The sequence below is a fragment of the Lynx canadensis genome, chromosome C2 (genome assembly GCF_007474595.2).
Source record: "Lynx canadensis isolate LIC74 chromosome C2, mLynCan4.pri.v2, whole genome shotgun sequence".
Classification (NCBI taxonomy): domain Eukaryota; kingdom Metazoa; phylum Chordata; class Mammalia; order Carnivora; family Felidae; genus Lynx; species Lynx canadensis.
The window spans coordinates 76,782,276-76,803,917 of record NC_044311.2 but is presented as its reverse complement, the minus strand read 5'-3'; the positions used below and the strand labels follow the sequence as shown (position 1 = coordinate 76,803,917).

At 40.4% G+C, this 21,642-nt stretch overlaps 1 protein-coding gene across 1 annotated transcript in view; it reads left to right on the top strand.

Annotated features, from left to right (window-relative positions):
* The window catches only part of CC2H3orf70 (chromosome C2 C3orf70 homolog), a 93,335-nt gene extending 72,740 nt beyond the window's left edge, over positions 1 to 20,595 (top strand). The window contains exon 2 of the mRNA XM_030329726.1: positions 15,625 to 20,595. Coding sequence (XP_030185586.1) covers positions 15,625 to 16,181 — 557 coding nt within the window. The 3' untranslated portion in view covers positions 16,182 to 20,595. The remainder of the gene's footprint in view (positions 1 to 15,624) is intronic.
* Positions 20,596 to 21,642: the final 1,047 nt, after the last annotated feature.

Genomic DNA, 21,642 nt, shown 5'->3' with positions numbered 1-21,642 from the left:
TCATACAAAAATACCCTCCAAATTGACACATGAAATTAGCCATCGCACCCACTGAGTAGCAAAATGAGTAGTTTTGTAATCAGTTTCCTCGGGCATAATATTAATGCATCTTTTTTTTCTTTGAGGGTTCATAAAAATGTTTACTGTAAAGGAAAATTCTATTTGCTTTTATCACATCATTTTGTAATCATTTGACATTTTGTGGGAAAACTATAGATCTTCTGAATTATCATTAATGAACTCTTGGGATACTTGTTTTGGTTAGAATGTGGCCTGCTTGTATTCTAGACAGAAGCAGTAATAGCCTCATTATTCTGTTTGACACCATCAGGAAGATCCCACCTAACATTTTAGGTTCATGGTCTGCAAAGGATTCACAGAAATAATATTTGGTTCTTCATTAGCAACATATTTTTTTAAATCCATAATTAGTATGCCTCTATCAAGAACATTTGGGGATCTCTGAGCCAGCCAAATGCACAGTTAGATAATTCCCAGGATGGTTTTATCTGCTTAGATTATCCTAGGCACGTCAGAACCACTGCATCTGGACATGCTTCATCCTTGCTGTGGGGCCGGTGACCCTGGAAGTGTTTTTAACCACAGCCTGTCTGTCAAAGGCCTGTGGCTTTGTTTTTCTGCAGGAGACCTATTTGTATTAGTGATATCTTTGTTCCCTTATATTTTCAAGTGATAATTTAAAAAGTTCATCAAACCCATAGAAATCTTATTTGGCCTTGAAAATCTGCATTATCATAGTATCAGATCTCATAGATGTATCACTAGGCTAAAACCATACAGACATGTGCTGTGGTCATAAATTACCATACACACAATGTGGGGAAACAGCTCCCACAGTGCCCATCATGGTGCTGATTGTCTTAGGCTTCTTTTATATGCTGCTCCAGTTTGTCTGTTACTTTACCTGTAATCAGAATTTCTTTTCTTAAGTGGTTGATTCTGCCTTACTTTACAGGTATGGGTGATTCCTCCTTGTCCGTCTCCATTGTTCTCTTCCTAGGCAGTTGTATCCCAGGCTGTAGGGAAAAGAGATGTATTACTATACTTTGCCAGCCACAGTGATGATCTGTTCTCATTCATAAAACTACTGAAAACCTACCCATTGATTTTTTTCAGTCTGGAATTAAGATTAACATATGTTGGTCTATTATGAAGCCTGGTTCAGAATATTCTTTCCTGTTATTTTTTCAGGGAAAGCACTTTTACTTCATAAGTTTTATATGTCATTCCTATGGAGGAGCATACTCAAGGATATTCAATAAGCTCTCTTTGTTTTATTGTTTTTTGACATTATTGATATAGAAATATTAAGCAAATATAGCAAAAACAGTGCTTCTTTAAAAAAAATAGGTTTTAGAATGCATTCTTCCAAAATCCCCTTCTGTTATATTAAAGTTAATTGTTTATCAGTTTTCTAATTTTCAACATCTAAAGAATTATTAGTATATTAATACATAACAGTATCTATTAATAGTCTAGGTTCCAAATCTATACACAACTTAATTTCTTAATATCGTGCTTATATTTTCTCAGTAGACAAATCAGGAAAGTGCCACCTACCAGAAATCCCACACCTTAACCTTGATCACTGAATCAGTTTGAGTCCAATCAGGAAAATGGAAACCACACAATAGATTACTCGGGAAGTTTAATATAAAGAATTATTAAACTCTAAGAATAAGTTAGTATAAGATGTAAGGAAAGTCTGTGTGGTTCCCATGGGTTGAAGGAAAATACCCACGAAGGATAAAGGTGGAAGGCAGTACCCTCCCCAAGGTTGGGGTTCAGCCCTCTGTTGGAAAAAGTGTCATTCTCCAACAGGACAGCAGAGAAGCTTGCTGCTTTACCAGGCTTTACTGGTATGCAGTTACTTGGCAAGCAGGAAGCAACCCTCTGGAGTGCAGGGAAGGCACAGGCAATCAGCAGTTAAGGGTGTGGGTGTGTAGAGGGAGTAGAGGCTTGGGTGGGCAGGAGGGCTTTGGAATGCTGGTTTCAATGTGGAGAGGGCCATGGGAAGCCTATCACCAGGCCAGGCCAAGACTGCAAATTTGCTAAGGAACTGCATGTTCTGAGTGCCTGGCTGGGGCAGAGCTCCAACAGATTTCTTCATGTCTGACCCCTCACATGTGCAGCAAATGGTAGAAGAGCCCCTTACTTCTGCAGTGTCCCTCCAGTACCCTCTCCTGAGGAAATTTACCATCATGCCGACTGTAGTGGAAAATGCATTAAAAGCCGTGGGGGTGCCTGGGTGGCTCAGTTGGTTAAGCATCCAGTTCTTTATCTTGGCTCAAGTCATGGTGTCATGGTTCCTGGGATTGAGCCCCAGATCAGGTTCTACGTGGACAGTGCAGAGCCTGCTTGGGATTCTCTCTCTTGAGGTTTCCTCTGTCTCTGCCCTTCTCCTGCTCATGTGCGCAGGTATTCTCTGTCTCTCAGAATAAACTTTTAAAACAATTCTGTGCATTATAGCAGAGTGTATATTGAAGGGAATGTTTGGAATCGAGAGGCAGTTAATTGATATGTAGCACATTTCTTAAAATATTTTTGAGAGAGAGGGAGACAGAGTATGAGCAGGAGAGGGGCAGAGAGAGAGGAAGACACAGAATCTGAGGCAGGCTTCAGGCTCTGAGCCATCAGCACAGAGCTGGAAATGGAGCTTGAACTCATGAACCACGAGATCATGACCTGAGCTGAAGTCACACGCTCAACCAACTGAGCCACGCAGGTGCCCCGACATGGTAGCATATTTATAATCTCATTGTAATCTGGACCCCTTTTTCCCCTCTTTACTATTAGTGTGAAGTGGGGAGTGACTCCCTCCATATATTTACAACCCAACCATTGTCATGAAGAAGTAGTCCACAACACAGCTCCAAGTTGGGTTTTGGTGCCATCATCTGAGCCCCCTTGTCCCCATTCAGGAGGACAGGCATATCTCTTCCTATTTTGCTTCCCTTATTGTACTGTTTTACAAATTGAAAGTTTGTGGCAACCCTGTGTCCACCAAGTCCATCAGTGCCATTTTTCCAACAGCATTTGTTCATTTTGTGTGTCTATGTCACATTTTGGTAATTCTAGCAGTATTTCAAACTTTTTTTTATTATTGTATTTGTTCTGCTGATCTGTGATTAGTGATTACAGCTCACTGAAAGTTCAGATGATGGTTAGCATTTTTTAACAATAAAGTATTTTTAATTAAGGTGTGTACATTAGCATAATGTGCATAGACTTAATGCTACTACACATTTGATAGACCACAGAATAGTGTAAACATAATTTTTATATATGCTGGGGAACCAAAAAATTCTTTTGAGTCACTTTCTTTCTTTTTTTTTAAGTTTATTTTGAGAGAGCACAAGCGGGGGAGGAGAAGAGAGAGAGAGAATCACAAGCAGGATCTGTGCTGTCTGTGCCCAGCACAGGGTCAATCCCGTGAACCACCGTGAGATCATGACCTGAGCTGAAATCAAGAGTCGGACACTTAAATGCTTAATCGACTGAATCACCCAGGTGCCCCGTCTCACTTTATTTCAGTATTCACGTTATTGCAGTAGTCTGGAACCGAACTCACAATATCTCCACGATATGCCTGTAGTTAAGTGGATAGTTAAGTAGAGATCTATTTAGTTGTGAATACCAAATTTGTTACTTCTTACTCCTTAACTCTTTGGATTCCGTGATTGGCACTGATTTTAAAATTGGCTGGCTTAGAGGCACCTGGGTGGCTCAGTTGGTTGAGTGTCTGACTGTTAATTTTAGCTCAGGTCATGATCCCAGGGTCAGATCCCGTGTCGCACTCTTCAGGAGCATGGAGCCTACTTGGGATTTGCTATCTCCCTCTGCCCCTCTTCCCTGTTCATGTGCATGCTCGCTCTCTCTCTCTCTCTCTCTCTCTCTCTCAAATTAAAAAGAAAATAATAGTAAAATTAGCTGGCCTAACCACAGGTCCAAGAGAAATGAAAGGTAATTATTACAACTGATTAAAGAAAAAACATACTTTCTTTTATATATCAAGAAATATAAATTCTTGTATATAATTATTAATAATTTGATTTGAAATTACATCTCATTGATAATTTAGAATGTATTTCATTGTGATTAATAAGAAAGTTCTAGAATGCCATATTGGTTTGTATAAATTTGGAAATTAAGTTTTTGAGTATGTACCTACATGTTCCCTACAAAAATAACCTACAACAAAGATACATTTTCAAAAATTCAGTAAAAATCTGCTGAATCCCTGCTGAGCCCCTGTGCTAAGCAGATACTTCAGATGTTTCAAGATCTTATTTTTCTTAGATCAGGTTAACTGGTTAGCATCCTTTTCTTGTGAATTTCTGAACTTTTCATCCCCAGATCAATAGATAAATGTGACAGATGTCTTATTCCATTTCTCTTAGCATTAGTCTGTCAAGAATATCTGTCCGTTGAATTAATGGCTGCCAATAACTTATTTGGGATCTGTAGAACTATATAGCTGTATGCTAGTAGAATGGTAGAAGCCCCACCAGGGTCATCATGTTCTAGCTCTCCAGTTTTGCTGCCTTCCTTAGGGAATTTCTTTGTTCTCAAATTTTTCTAACTGCAGTTTTAGAAATCTGTTGCCCAGTTTATGGACTGGGTAACTCAGCCCATGTACGAGTGGTTTTGCAGAAAAAGGTAGGAGGCTGAGATGGTCACATAAAATGCCCATAAGGTCAAGGCTTGTTATAAAGAAATCAGAGGTAATGACTATTATTATGATCATCCATCTTTAGATAAAAAAGGGTAGCACTCATAAAGCTTTTCTTACCTTGTAATGATCCGTAATTAGCCATTTTCTCATTAATTCCTCTTTCCCTCCATCAGGCTCATTAGTGTTTTCGTGCACTGTGATGTACAGACCCTTAATACATACTGGTTGAGTCTCTGTGTGCCCTGTCAGCTGCCATCTTTTTCTTTTTGAACATACTGTTTTCATCATCTCACTGTCAGTGGCTGACCCATCCTTGGGAGAAGACTCCCTCAGCTGTCCCTTTTTCTAAACAATTTACTATGTTTACAAAAGCTCTACAGAGCAGCTCTAGTGAATAAGTAGGACTTACAAATTAAATGAAAAGAGGTAGACCTTATACGCTCCTATATGTGAAATAATGTTTGGCCACCTAAAAGGAAATGGTCCCTTGTTTGTGGCCTTATTTGGTCACCTAAAAGGAAATGGAAGCCCGAGAGTTCTCCTTCTCTGCCCGTTTTGTTTTGTTTAACTGTGGATTGTTTTAGCCAGACTTATCTGTTAGGATGTTTCTGAACTCTGGCCTTAGAAGAGGCTCTTTCCCAACTGGAATCATCTGTGTCTACAAGTCCAGGGAATTTCATTGTGCCAGGTTACTTAGCAGAGTATCTCCTATTGTATATAGTCTTCTAAGGCAAGGGAAGGGTGTTGCTCTCTTTCCAGATTATCTCGGTGGTGAGACTGGTCTTGGTCATAGGAGAGCCTTGTGTTCCAGTTAGGCTGGTCACCCCACCATCCCTCCAATATCCCATACTTTTTCCATCCCTGGATTTTTGGAATGCCACTTTCTTTGGTCCGAGTCCCAGCTTCTCTTCAGTTTACATTCCATATTTTCTGTCTCTTTTTTTAAAATGTTATTTTGAGAGAGAGAACGCATGTGCGCACGCACATGCGCACACAAGTGGGGGAGGGGCAGAGAGGGAGAGAAAGGATCCCAAGCAGGCTCTGTGTTGTCAGCACAGAGCCCAGTACCAGGCTCCATCTCACGAACCGTGAGATCATGGCCTGAGCTGAAATCCAGAGTTGGATGCCTAACCAGCTGAGCCACCCAGGTGCCCCCATTCCATATTTTCTAAGCCCTTCCAGCCCTCACTTTTCTCTGCGGTCCTACACTGTGTATAGTACATGCCTTCACAGCTTAATACTTACCTTTCCTCTTGTGCTGTTTTGGATGTTTTGTATGACCCAACTAGATTGTAAGAGGGATGAATTTTATACTTCTTCTCTTTCCCCCTTGTTGTTTACTGGCAGGTATTTGTAGAGTTTTTATTTATTTTTCTTTCTTTTTTTTTTTTTTTGGTATTTGTTAAAATACACAAGAGTGTGTTACTTTTATCTGTCCTTAACTGTCCCTTAAACCAGAAGAATTGGCTTCAGGTAGAAGCAAACATGGTTTAAAAAAGTATAGAGCCTTCACTATACCTCTGTTCAGACTGGCTGCTTTATAAAATGATAAATGTGGCAAACAGCTTCTCTTTCTGTTGTTGGTTTATGGAACTTTCAGAAATGATATTTTTAGGGAAGGTCTCACTATAACACCTGCCCATACCTCAAGGTGTCAGAAGTGTGGCTCAGAGCACTGTGGATTGTAGAAGTCTGTTGGTAAAGGGCTCCTGCCCAGTACCAGCTGCTAAGTGGTATTTCTTCTACCTCCTCCAGTTCTTCTCCCACTTATTTGACTGAAGTCCAGATCTGAGTGTGAAACTGGGAGAGAAGATGGTAGCTTAATTGTTAAGTCTGTTGAGTGCTTTGGATTAGCTTTGTGCCAAACTGTGAGAGGAGCAGATAGAAATGGAAGTGAGTAGAAAGGCAAAGCTGGTCACATTACTCTCTCCTTAAAGCTGTGCGGTGTCTTTCTAGCGTGCAGGATAAAATCCCCAATCTTTAACATGGTCTCTAGGGCCTTACATGGTCTGGCCCCCTCTTATTCATCATGCTTCAGCCACTCTGGCTCTTCTCCTTCTTTGCCTGGTAACCCCCACTCAGTCCTGAGGGGGCGTTGCTATGTATGGTCATCTCAAGGATGGCTTGCCTGACACCACCCTCCCCTCCTCCCTCCCCTGGTCCAAATCATGCATCCCACATGTAATTGCTAATCACTAATTTTGCTTTTTCTATCGCTTTTGTCTATCACTTTCTATGGTTTATAATTGTATGTTCAAATATACATATTCCTTCCATAAGGGCAGGGATGTGGTCCCTCTTCTTGCTATTTTAACCCCCTGACCCCTAATTTAAGGCCTGGCACACAAGTGAGGCTTAATAAATACTAGTTTGAGGGATAAGTGAAAGCATATGTAAAAGTGGATTGTAGGGTTTGTAGAGTAGGTGATGAAGGTAGGGTGGCAGACAGCTGTGGTCAGAGAGAAGTTTACAGGCTAAACTGAATCAGGAAACTGGGTGCATTCAGAGAGTTGTAGAAACTGAGGACTAGGGGTGGTCATGGGCTTTGCAGGGCTTGGCCACATAGCAATCTGAAAAGCCAGTAGAGTGGCTTAGAGACTGGTAGGCAGCCCCTGCCTTCTGTAAGTAACACCAGTAATAGAATGTTTACAGTGTGCCAGACACTGAGTTAAAGCTTTTAAAAGGTAGACTCTCTGAACCTCCAGTGCCAACTGATCCTTCCAGCTCTGCAACTGGTCTGGAGCAGTTCTATGTGCTACTCCACAGGTCCGTATCTTTTACTAGCCGTGTAAATTCCTTCAGTGAAGCCTGCAATCCTATTCTGGTGCTCGGTGAATGCCCTTGTATATTCTTACAGTTTTACTCAGTTATTGATTTCATTTTACTTTTTATCTTCTACCCTAGTTTGGAAACTTCTTGAAGCATCACTACATGTTGTATTTCTTTTTATTTCCCTGTAGCACCTGATTTAGTGGTATAAACTTGGTAGATATTCAATAAATGTTTGTTAAATGAATAAATAATTCATGCCTCTGGTATTCTGTCTCACTAGGGTTTTGTTTCACATTAATAAGTTCCATTGCACTAAAGGTTATGTAGTTTGAAGAATGAAGAAACTACGATATTGCATAAAGTTCTCATTGGGGACTTTAACATATTGGGCAGTATATGAACTTCAGTGTTCTCCTCGATTGAAGTACAAATACATGGTAGGGGCACCTGGTGGCTCACTTGGTTAAACGTCTGACTCTTTTTTTTTAATTTTTTTGATGTTTCTTTATTTTTGAGAGAGAGACAGTGCGTGAGGGGACAGGGTCAGAGAGAGAGGGAGACACAGAACTGGAAGCAGGCTGCAGGCTCTGAGCTATTAGTGCAGAGCCTGACGTGGGGCTTGAACTCATGAACCACAAGATCATGACCTGAGCTGAAGTCAGACACTTAACTGACGGAGCCACCCAGGTGCCCCTTGACTCCCTTTTTTTTTTTTTTAAGTTTATTTATTTGGTGGGGGAGGGTCAGAGAGGAAGAGAGAGAATCCCAAGCAGGCTCTGCACTGTCAGTGCAGAGTCCGACACAGGGCTCAAATTCACAAACTGTGAGATCATGACCTGAGCTGAAATCAAGAGTCGGACACTTAACAGATTGAGCCACCCAGCACCTTAAGCATCTGATTCTCGATCTTAGCTCAGGTCTTGATCTCAGGGTCATGAGTGTAAGCCCTGCAGTAGGCTCTGTGCTGGGCGTGATGCCTACTTAAGAAAAATAAAGTAAAACAAAAATATGATACATTGACTGCCAGTGGAACAGGGTACAAGGTAAGGCCACAAAAAATGTTGGTTATAATAAATATGTTCCTTTGTTTTTAGTTTGTGATATGCTGCTCAACTTCGTAAATGTATATTGCAGAAATAGCTGAATAAGGATATTTAACATTACTTTCAGTGTAATGAATGCCCTTGGGAATAAAATAAACATAATTGTGATTCACTATATAATATCAAAGAACTGAACTGTGGATGCAATTTCCCTTAGGCCACTCAATTTTTTTTTCAGTAGATTTACCTTTCTAATTATGTTTTGCTTAGGCTAATTTTAAAATTACTTTGCATTCCCTGAGAGCAGTGTACTTCATGTGTCAAGGGGACACACATTTAATAGTCATAAAACTATCTGTAAAAGCAAAAAGCTCATTTCCCTCCCAAAGGATCTTTTTTAAGAATCAAAATGCACAACTGTTCTTTAAAAAATAGTTTAACAAAGTGCATACAGTTGCTTAACAGGGCATATAAATTATTTTTTACATTTACTGGGGTTTTATTTTTCTCTTCCCTTTGCGCTCTAGAACCAAATGAAAGAAACTCCTTCAAGGAAATAGATCTGCTGTTTATTTTTTAAATTTTTTTTAATGTTTATTTTTGAGATAGAGACAGAGCGTGAGCAAGGGAGTGGCAGAGAGAGAGGGAGACACAGAATCCAAAGCAGGCTCCAGGCTCTGAGCTGTCAGCACAGAGCCTGATGCGGGGCTCAAACTCACAGACTTGAGATCATGACCTGAGCCAAAGTCAGACGCTTAACCGACTGAACCACCCAGGCGCCCCAATCTGCTGTTACAAATTGGAATATTAGCTGTAGTTAATGGTAGAGAACAACAGTATAAGCTAATAAGAGCATTATCTAAACCTTATTAATGAAGTAATGAGTACCCTCATAAAGAACACAGATGTCACAAGGCTTGGGTCTTAGAACTCACTTCTGTTGTGTTACGTGATGTTGAAAAAGTAAGTCTTCCGTTTCTTCTAACATTTTTTTTTTTTAAACCAAAGAACTAGGATGAGAACATAAATCTTTTTTAGTGTCTCATCGAGGCATTGTTTAAAAATTATGTATTGGGGCGCCTGGGTGGCTCAGTTGGTTGGGCGTCCGACTTTGGCTCAGGTCATGATCTCGCTGTCCGTGAGTTCAAGCCCTGCGTCGGGCTCTGTGCTGACAGCTTAGAGCCTGGAGCCTGTTTCAGATTCTGTGTCTCCCTCTCTCTCTGACCTTCCCCCATTCATGCTCTGTCTCTCTCTGTCTCAAAAATGAGTAAAAATTAGAAAAAAAATTTTTAAGTATGTACTATATATTATTGCTAAACACCAAAGGGGAAGAATGATAAGGAAAGTTATGAACTCAGACTCCTAAAGAATACTAGAAGTTATTTATGTAGCGGTTTTGATCAGTCCTTGGTTGAGAAATAGCTGAAGGTGTTGGGCCAGGTTCCCAAAAAGAAACAAGATGTATGAAATTTATTTTTCACTTACAGATCACAACTGTTTTTTTTTTTTAATCTTGCTGTTGTATAGTCTATTTCATTATTAAGAAAGTGATTTCAGCTCCCTTGAAAAATATTCCAGATAAATTAATGGGTTTGTGACATTAATTTTTTATATTATTTTTAATGGGAATTAAGTACTGTAATGAGATTTAGTATTCATTTTCCTCTGGATGAGTTTAGTGAGTGATGGAATGAGTCATTAGCAAGCAAAGACTCTGCTTCCTGAGAATATTTTGAGAACAAACTTAAGAATGTGTTTAAGTTCGTAAGTGAAGGACTAGGGCTCCTTGGAGAAATGACTGATTCCTGGACTGGGGCAGGGGAGTACCAGATAAGCTAGTAACATCTATGGTGCCAGAAAGCATGGACGTCTTCAAAAAAGGATGATGGGGGCACGTTGAAAGGACTCAGGTGCTAACTTGAAGGAGCTGCCAGCAGTTAAATATGGGACAATTTGAGAAGCAAAGTAAATAATGATAGTAATGGATTACAATCCATAGAACAAAATAAATAGCTGTGAATCATATTTAATTTAAATAATTGAAAAAATAAACAAAGGGGAATTGCTTACATGGAATTCTATTAATAAATATAGGAGTAATGATGGAAATAGGAAATAACTGTTGGGAAAAATACTAACTCTTCAGTGGAGAAACCTGGACAGATACCACATTAAACAAGTGTTCAAAGTTAATATGAGATGGAGCCACAGCATGTTACCTCCTGATAAATAATGCACCAGAAAGGGTACAACATCACTTCTATAGTGATTTTTCCCTGTTGTTTTGAATTACATTTTTTAGTTTGAAAAAATTAAGATTCAGATGTAGTTTTACAAATAATACAGAGATTCCATGTATCCTTTACCTACTTTCCCCTAGTGACAACTGTAGTTGCAAAACAGTAGTTCATTGTCATAACCAAGATACCGATAGTGATGTAGTCAAATTACAGAGCATTTCCATCACGACAAGGATTCCTGGTATTGCTCTTGCATAGCTTCACTGCTTTTTAAAATTGGGTTGCTTGTTTTTTGTTACTGAGTTGTAAGAATTCTTTACATATTCTGGATCATACAGAGTTTCCCCTCCATATAATGAATTATACTGATTTTTTTAGTATTAAAAATTATGTTAAAATATACATAAAATATACCATCATAACTGTTTTAAAGTGCTCAGGTCCATGGTATCAACTACATTCATATTGTTGTACAACCATCACCACTATCCATCTCCAGAACTCTTTTCATCCTGCAAAACTGAAACTCTATACCCATTAAACAGCTTCCTGTTTCTTTTATCTACTGGCCCGTGACAATCACTACTCTATTTTCTGCCTATATGAATTTGATTAAATTAGGTGGCTTATATAAGTGATACCATACAGTATTTGTCTTTTTGTGACTGGCTTATTTCACTTAGCGTAATAGCTTCAAGGTTCATCCATGTTGTACCCTGGATTTCCTTACTCTCTAAGGCTGGATAGTATTCCGTTGTATGTATATCCCACATCTTGTTTTTCCGTTGATTGATCTGTCAATAGACAGTTGGGTTGCTTTCTCCTTTTGGCTACTGTGAATAATGCTGCTATGAACATGGTTATGCAACTGCTGTCTCTTTGAGACCTTGCTTTCATTTGAGTATATGCACAGAAGTAGGATTGCTGGATTATATTATATCTAGATTTTTCTTTTATTCTCCTTCTACTTTCTACTTCAAGCCCTGTCTATCTCTGAGTGTCTTTTCCTTTTAGAGATTTAAGTTTTAAAAGTTCTCATCTACTTCTTTCTTTTTTTGTTTTTAAAAGTTTATTTATTTTTGAGAGAGAGGGAGAGATAGAGTGTGAGCAGGGGAGGGGCAGAGAGAGAGAGGGAGACACAGACTCTGAAGCAGGTTCCAGGCTCTGAGCTGTCAGCACAGAGCCTGATGTGGGGACCGAACTTACGAGCTATGAGATCATGACCTGAGCTAAAGTTGGACATTTAACCAACTGAGCCATCAAGGTGCCACTACTTCTTTTTTTTTTTTTTTAATTTTTTTAATGTTTATTTATCTTTGAGACAGACAGAGCATTAACGGGGGAGGTTCAGAGAAAGAGAGGGAGACACAGAATTGGAAGCAGGCTCCAGGCTCTGAGCTACCAGCACAGAGCCCGACACAGGGCTCGAACTCACGAACCATGAGATCATCACCTGAGCCGAAGTCGGAGGCTCAACCGACTGAGCCACCCAGGCGCCCCTACTTATTTCTTTAAATAACATACTAGGGGCGCCTGGGTGGCTGGGTCGGTTAAGCGTCTGACTTCGGCTCAGGTCGTGATCTCGCAGTCCGTGAGTTCGAGCCCCGCGTCGGGCTCTGTGCTGACCGCTCAGAGCCTGGAGCCTGTTTCAGATTCTGTGTCTCCCTCTCTCTCTCTGACCCTCCCCTGTTCATGCTCTGTCTTTCTCTGTCTCAAAAACAAATAAACGTTAAAAATAAATAAATAAATAAATAAATAAATAAATAAATAAATAAATAAATAAATAACATACTAAACTCTTAATTAAAAGGACTGTTCAGAGAATAAAGTATAGTGGTTGTGGAATTTTGGCCAGGACCCCCCCCCCCGCTTTGTCCATGGTATTGTGTGTTAGTTCATTTTATTCCCTTAGTAAGTACAGTATAGCAGACATAATTGGATTTCTCTGATAATTCAGGATCTTGTGATGCTTTGGGGCTATCATTGCAAGCATAGATTCACAGTATAGTAAGCCACAGGGCAGAAGTTACCGGGGAATGGTGCAAAGTACAAACCCCTCTGGACTCTTTACAAAACTAAATCCTTGATTTCTCCTGTTAATTATGTATTTATAAGAAAATTAAACAATATAGTTTTATATAATTAATTGATGTTTGAAAGATGTTTACTAAACTTAGTTTCTCATCTGGCTGCCTCTGCTATTTTTCTTCTCTGCCTTCCTCTTTGCATCTGTGTCCCCATATCACCAGATAAATGGGCTGTCACCTAACTCAGAGTAAGCATATTTAACAAGTACAACTTATAGAAGCAAATGAAGTGTAGAATACAGTATTCTGCATACTTTGTCTCCCAGCTGCATTTCCCTTTCTTTTACTACACTTCAAGGAAGAAAAACAGGGTTTTCGAGAAGACAGGGTTAGAGAAAGGAAGAGGTGGAAGAACTGAGATGAAGAGAAAGAACAAAGACATTATGAAGAAGCAGAAAGGAGGAGAAGAGAAAGGAGGGTGGGTCGAGGGCAAGTGAGAGTAGGACAGGGTGGTTACAAAAGTTCCACAGTCAGTCTTCATGGAGTTCCTCCTTCTTTGAACTAAATAAAGCCCTGATCCCTGTGAGTCTGAGTAAGAATTTTCAGGAACTTCTACAGTTGTGACAAGTGGATAACTAAACCAGAGGTCACTTGGGCCAGAAACTTAATCAGCATTTTGCAAAAGGCATTTCTTGAGTGCCTGTCATCCATAGCCTCCTGAACTCAGTAACCACCAGTCCACTAACTAAGAATAGAAAAGACCAATGTCCATTCCAGATGATTTATTCACCACTGTGAATATAAGGGACTGGAAGATTGGAGGGGAGGTTCGAAGTTCTGCCTTCTTTGCCCCTTCAGCTGATAATGCCAGTGGTGCTTGGATGCAGAGGTCCTACTATACCAAACTCTAGTGATTTGAACTTTTCTTGAAAGAAATAATACTGTACTTCCTTACAGATAACAGAGAAATAAAGATACTGGCATATTTGAAACCTACTCCCCCAGGCAGGTGTGACGGATTCTTCTCACCTCTGTTTTTATCAGACCATTTAGGGTTTACATGATACATGTCCATGCTTTGAAGCAGACCTAGGAACCCAAAGGACTAACAGTTTTAAATGTACCTTTTCCATGTGTTACTCCAGAATGAAACTGAATATATTTTTGAGTAATTTAGTTACAATGAAATTATAGCATCTAAGCCTACACTTTTGTACAAGAGTCAGGAACCAGAAATAAAAAAATATAGGCAAGCTGATTGATCTTAATAGATTGCTGATGTTGTACTATTTATGGCCTAGTTTGCTTTTCTGATCTTAAATTGCTTTTCTTCCATGGCCTAAATAAATTGTTAAAAAATCTAAGGTAATTTTCCATACAAATGTGATTTCTGTCCTAGAATTTCCAGTCTGACCGAGAAATAAACAGGAGCCAGGTGCATGCACAATGAGTGAATTGCTTGCAAAGAGATGCTCATGACGGGATCATAAATCAGTAGTTCTCATCCGGGGCGATTCTGACCCTTAGGGGTCTATGATAATGTCTGGGAACAGTTTTGTCATACCTGTGGAGGAGGTGCTCCTGGCTTCTAGTGGGTAGAGGCCACGGATGCTGCTAAACATTGTACGGTGCATAGGACAGCCCCCTACAACAAAGAATCATCTGGTCCAAAATGGCAATAGTGCCATTAGGTTAAAAAGCCCTGTCATAATTATGTGCTGAAGATACAGTATGGACTGGTTGATACTCAACTACATTAGGAGAAACCCAAGATGGTGCCTACAGTTGTGGCCACTGTTTCTGAGTTTTTCAGGATTTTTTTTTTTTACTTCCAGATTTCTATATTGAAATCATTTTAGATTTACAGACTGGATAATTTCCATCTCTATCTCTGTTTCCTTAGCACTTGGTACACAGGATCCTGGTTTTGCAAATGTTGAGTGAAGTGAAAGAACAAAGAAAGACACACATTAGGACAAGATCTGTTTAGGTTGCACTTCTAGGTGTGCTGTGTGAAGCCCTGCTCAGAGCAGAGGGGAAGGTGTGGAGATAAGCTTCTTGGTTTCCTAGAAACACTTGGTAGGTTACCCCCTACACCACCTGTGCCTTTGTTTCTGCTTGGCCTGGGCTGCTTAGTACCAGGGGAGCTGGTGTCAGGGAGAACATCTCCTAATTAGGCCATTGATGCACTTGGGCCTTGAACGAGATCATTTCCCACCTTATACCTTACCCCAGCCCTTGCCAGTGGCTGGGACAGTCCTGTAGGCCATTACCTGTTAAATACGCATGTGTATATGTATTCCGATTAAAACAGAAACCTAAAATGTGAAAGTCTTCTGTAATCCTGATAATAAATTGGTATATATTTCTCCAGTTTTTAAATGTATGTATTAGCATAAATATTAGCATATAACTATTAAAAATAAAATGGAATTATAATTTTATAGTATGCTATTTTACAGTGTGTTTTTACCATACTTACATACTTACAATACATATATTGTGGGCTTTCTTTATTCTAGTGTAAGGGATAAATCATTTAAGACTGTTGTTAAAATAAGAATTTTAGTATATACCCACTTCAGAAGTACTAGAAAGACATCAATATAAATTAAAATTTGTAGTGTGTGAGTTTTCTTAGATGGAAATACCATGATGTTATTATGTATCATGCTGTATTTTTCATTGATTATAACAATGTAGAATGATTCTATTACTGGTTTCTTTTGATGGTGAAATATTTTTAAAAACATTCTGAATCCTCAGAAGGAAACCATTATAGCTGTGTTAATGTACTTTGTGTAATACTCTTAGATTTCAACCACTTTTTTTTGTGTTCCTCACAGGCAAGTATGTGTATCAGCCTATGACCCCTGTGGAGCAGCTTCCAAGCACTGAGATTCCTGCAAAGCCTCGGGAACCCACGAACACCATTCAGATCTCAGTCTCACTCACTGAACACTTTTTGAAATTTGCATCTGTCTTCCAACCACCCCTCCCCCCTGATTCACCAAGGTACTGTATGATCTCAGACCTCTTTATCGACAACTATCAGGTTAAATGTATTAATGGGAAGATGTGTTACGTGCAGAAGCAGCCGGCGCCACATTCCCACAAAATGAGCCCTGAGGAGGTCTCTGCACATGATGCCTTAATTTCAAGAGAGAGCAGTACACCAAAAATAGATCACTGCTCTTCTCCCTCAAGTTCTGAGGACTCCGGGATCAATGCCATTGGGGCTCACTATGTGGAATCATGTGATGAGGACACAGAAGAAGGAGCGGAACTGAGTTCAGAGGAAGATTACAGTCCAGAGAGCAGCTGGGAACCGGACGAGTGCACCCTTCTCTCCCCTTCACAGTCAGATCTGGAAGTGATTGAAACAATAGAAACCACCGTGTGAGAGTCCGAGCAGGAAGCCACGGCCTCTGATCCATGCTGAGCTTTTGTACTTTGGTCTGATGGATCCTTTTTCCACTGCAGTTGGTATTTTCTACCCCTCTCTGACAACCATAGTGGTTCAGTGGTCTGCTGATTAGCTTCACTCTTAAATTAGTCTTAGAACTAAGACCTTCTTTTTCTTATAAATGGTTTTCTTTTGTATCTTGACTTATTTTCTATGTAGCATCTGGTGTCATGAATTGTGACCCAGCCTTAATTTCACTGGGAACTCTGAAAGCAGTGAAGTGATGATTATCATGGATCAGGTTGAGGAGCTACCCACAGCGAAGGAGACAGTATTTTCTACATAGCCAGTTCTTGACACACACACACACACACACACACACACACACACACACACACACCCCTCTTGGCGTTCCTTTTGGTGTGCCCACAGGCACCCCTACCCTGCTAGTCTCCTATGGGAATCAGCTCAGGAGCGGGGAACAGAGTGTGCACTGTAGATGCCATTCTGTCTCTTTTCTCTTCTCACCACCTGCATCGGTCTGGGCCCCTGTTGCCTCAGTTTATTTCTGGGAGGTTACTGGAGGTTCGCTCGACCCTTAGTTATGGCCAGTGTCTGCATACCCTGCGTGATCTGGGGCAGAGCCAGACCTTCATTTAAGAAGAGATGACGCCTTCAGTTTCATGTTCAATCCACCTTTAGCTGCGTGCCTACGCTCTGCAGGGTGCACAGTGGGATGCAGACTGAGTAACACCTGACTCCTACAGGAAGGGGCCCGGAGTCCAGCAGAGGGCTGTGCTAACACATGCGGGTAATGGTACCCAGAATGCTCTGGAAACCCAGGGGAAGGAGAGTACTAGGCATGCAGCTGGAGAACGTGTTGCCACGTTTGAGCTGGCCTCTTGGGTGGATTCCTCAACATTTCCCCATTTTTCTTAATTGTTCTTCAAATCTGGGGAAAACTTTTAGGAAGTTATATAGGTATTATATTTAGGAGGCGGCCACATCTGACGTCTTAAGAAAAAAATCAATAGTTTTAGTTAGCATGGAAATGCTAAACACAGCAGTCCTTTAGGGATTAGGAATGAATCTAATAGGTTTGATTAATTCTGCTTCATTTGGTTGTATGAAGCATTAGAATGGCTTAGGTGAGAAATGGATTAGAATTCAGTATGATGCATGGATTTTTTATGCAAATGCAAAAGCAGTTGAAATAGTTTGCTGCTAAGTCAGAAGATATTTTGTGTAATATTCATTCACTTTACTACAGTAATATTCATTGTCTGTTGTACATGTTCTCTTTTCTCACACACACAAAATAGTGAATAATTCTTTCTTAGCTCTCTTCCGAATTCTCCTAATTTCCATTTATACAAGGTGTTATTGTGTGAGTTGCTTATCTGCCATTTCTCCACGTCTCCTCTCTGTGAGGCGTAGTTAAGAGTTCAGGAAGTTTAAAATACAGCCTGATACACCTGCCAAAGTTTGGAGGTTGAGAAATACTTCTTATGCCCTCACTTTCTGTGAGCGTGCTCTCGTGGCACTATCTCGTGCTCTGTCCACATTTTGGCACATCTCTTCTGTGTCACTTTAGTTTGTATTTTAAGAAATAAGACGAGGCCTGTTGTGTTCCACCCTGAAGCCTCCATTTGGCATCCTTCACAAATCACTCTAGGCAGAGTCTGCTGTCTTGGTTGTACATGTAGTTCAAGTGATTGGCTAGAACGCTTTGTTAGGTCTAGGTGCCCAAAACAGCGCTAGGGTTTAGAAAACAGAGTACACGTATTCCTTTGAAAGCAGTGGCAGTTAAAGCTTCCTGTGCTAGATGAGAATGCAGCATAAAGTTCCCACTGACTGAAATGTAAAGACTCAACAAGTCAGACCAGTAAGGTGGTGAGAGGAGCTCCAGGAACAGCAGGCTCCAGGAAAGGGCAGGTGGAGGAGGGGGTGCAGAGAGGGCCTTCCCCGGCCTGATGGCTTAGGGACAGACATCTGATGAGCCTGTCTGAGGTTCTCAGTGTGTCCCATGATTTACTAGCCAGCTGAAGGCAGGCATGGAAGCCCAAATCCCGTGAGCCGAGCAGTGTAGCCAGCCACTGTGTACTCAGGATCGAAGCAGCGACCCCAGGGTCCTGTCTGCACCTACCCTGTGGTTGAGCTCAGTGAAGCCCCTGGGTGGGCATATGGAGGGTCTCCTTTCTCCGCACAGTTTTATCAGTTCTGTACTCTGGGCTCACATTCCTGTTCATTATGATCAGAGTCAACCACCAGGTCTCCAAAGCTGTGGAAATACGTGGTCACAGGGCCATGTTTCTGAAGCTGGCTGTGTCAGGGTTGGGGCCTTCATCTGTAATATCTATGACTTTTGCCTAGGTTCCTGTTTTTTAAACTCCTGAACTGCCATTCAGATTACCCATGATTTTAATGAAATTTTTGGATTTAATAATGGTTGATAATCACTTTAAATATTTGCACAATCTCTTTATAATTAAAAATTCACTAAGCTTCACTTACTACTCTTTTATAGAATTGAAGATGTTCCATTGGATTCTAAATATCAGATGCTCCTGGATCTCAAAATAGCCTTTTCTAAACAAGCACAAGCAAGGGTTTCTTTGTCATAGCACTGTTAATAATTCTCTGAAAATCATACATGATTGAACCAGAATTGTTTCTTAATGCTTGCATTCCAAAAACAACTGATAAGGATATGAAAATGGGTATTTACAACTTAAATTCTAGGCCTATCTGTTATATATTAGATAAAAGAATTTCTCTGTAAACCTGATATTATATTGCTCATTTGTATAAGCATATTTATAGGCACTTTAGAAAATGTTTAGACTGCAATGTGTATTATAGACATCGAACACAGTCATGTTAAATAGTCTTTGGGTTAATACTTGTACGTTGACAGGTACTAAAACTTAATAATTTGAACCTGGTAGTTCACTTGGAGTGAAGGGTTGGGCTGTGTGGATGGAGAAAGTGCTTTGGGGGCTTTTATGGAAGCCTGGCACCATTCCCACTTCCTGAAAGTTGATGTAAGAGCTGTTAGGGTGGAAGATGCAAAAGAAGTGCTGTATGGAATTCAGCTTTATTACCTAACCAAGACTTACTTTGGAATTTTCCAGTTTCAGATATTCTAACTCTTCTGAGAAATGACAAAGCAATTAAAATGCTTTTGTGGTTATAACGATTTGGTACATTAACAAATGAGGCTTTTACAATCAAACCTAGGTATTTTTTACCTTGTAATTTTTAAGATTTGAAGTAAGAATCTGAGGAAAACCATGAAGAAAAACGGTTGCTTTCCTGGGAAAGGAAGACTTGTACTTCAAGGTAATACAATACAAAATAAAACCAAATAAACCACCCAGACTAAAACAAAACGGTGAAGTCGTTGTCCTCAAGTACCTTTTGGATTTGATCTCAGATTCGATACTGTTGTGGGGCTGGTGCTTTTATTTATTAACCTCTACTTCCTGGCCTATTTGAAGCAGTTCTTTTGAGACTAATCAGAACAAACTCATTTTATACAAATTTCTCTATTTGGGTATAGGACACAACCTATTTTAGAAAACTGCCAAAATACCCAGATAGGTTTGGCGGTATAAATACTGCCAGGGCAGGGGGTCGGGGGGAAAGCACAAGTTAAACTAATATTTATATGTCAGCTCTTGATTATTCCATCTTGTTTGCAAAATTGTACTGACATGTTTTGGCCTTTCACAGGAGGGAAACAACATTTTAACAGTTTTCTTTCCTATCCCCTCTCCACAGGAGGTGAGGGCCAGAATTGAGGAGGACAGTTGCATTTTAGGTTTGTCTGAATAGTCTGGGATTGTGTCTGTTCCCACAGGGGAGGAGAGGGGAAGGAGGTGGGAGTCCTCACTGTCTCAGTGCCGTGAACTCCAGGGATGTCGGTATTTCTCACATCCAAACATAATTACGAGGGCACGTCTCAAAATTAATTTTGGGATTACCTTTTAAAAATGTTACGTCACTGCTCCCTTTCATTACTCTAGAGACTGGAGAGTTGACTACCGTGAAAGGGCCATGCTTCTGTTAGTGCTTTGAGTTCCTTTTTCTGTTAAGATTGAAGCAGTGCTCTCTTCACAGTATGAACAATTCTGAAAGCAGATCATCACTAGAGGCTTTAATATTGAGCTTCTGTATCGTTGTGTCCACATACACTTTTTAAGGCTGTTCATACCTTGCAATATTCACTTACTGTGCTAATTTTTTCACCTATTTCAAAGTTTTAAGCACAATGTTGACCCCTCTGTAATTTCCTAAAATTATATTCTGTTTTCCTAAAGACAGCTCAAGTTTCCTCTATGTATAATACTTTAGGAAGATACTTGTAAAATAAATGTAATTTTTTTCTTTTGTACCAGCACAAATCTGATATTTTGGAGTCTGGAATATTCTCTCCCCCTCACTTTCTCCTTTGGAGAGGTTCTGTCTGATTCAAATAACATTGTGAACTAAAGAAAACAACCCGCATTTATAAAACATGAAACTTGTATACTGAGTGCTTAGTTTGCGCTAAGAAATAAGCAGTTTACATCATTATCACACTTAGACTTTATAAAAACTATGAAGTGCAGGTAAGTGTTATTATCCATAATAGGCACTCATGGTCAACTGCTCACAACGACTCCCAGAACACTTTGTAATAGGAACTTTTTTATCAGCCACATGAGGTTTATGCAAATAAAACTTACATTCCCCCATGGTCTTTATTTCACACACAGCTACAGGCTTGCATGTGGTTTATATGTGCCGTGTGAGACACTTCTACCCACAGGTCCCAGGCGGTGCACTTTGTCACCCAGGCTCAGGGTCCAGACCTCAGAGTGGCAAATCCAGAAGCTCAGTTCTTTAATTCACACCTGGAAAAGAGCAGCTTGTGGGCTGGATTTCATTAAGTAACTTCACTAGGGACCGCTAAGTAAATTCATTTATCAGTAATAGTAATAATGCCATTGTTAATATTATTAATAGTTATAGCCCAACCTTACTGCTTTCCACAAGTAATCCTTAAAGCAGCCCTCTGAGGGACATTTCAGTACTGCATTTCACAAATCAGGAACAGCGCTCAAGGAGGAAATATTTTTGCCCCAAATGGCACAGCTTGTAGGTAGTAGGAGTCAGAATTGAACCCAGTTACTTTGGCTCCAGAGCTCACGTTCTTGGCCCTCTGCCTGATTTGCTCACTCTTATAGCACCTCTTCCCACCCTCACGGTAGTTGGAGGCTGAGTCAGGAGGCTGCTAGTGAACCTGGGAGCAGAGTGGAGGGTGTTCCATCCCTGTCCCTAACCCAGCGAACACCTTCCCACGGGCTGGTGGCTCATTCCTCACCCGGTGTGGCTGCTCTCCAGGCGGTGTTGGAGAAACACCAACAAGATTCCTTCCTCCCCCCCCCTTTTCTGTGCTCCACACAGACCTCCT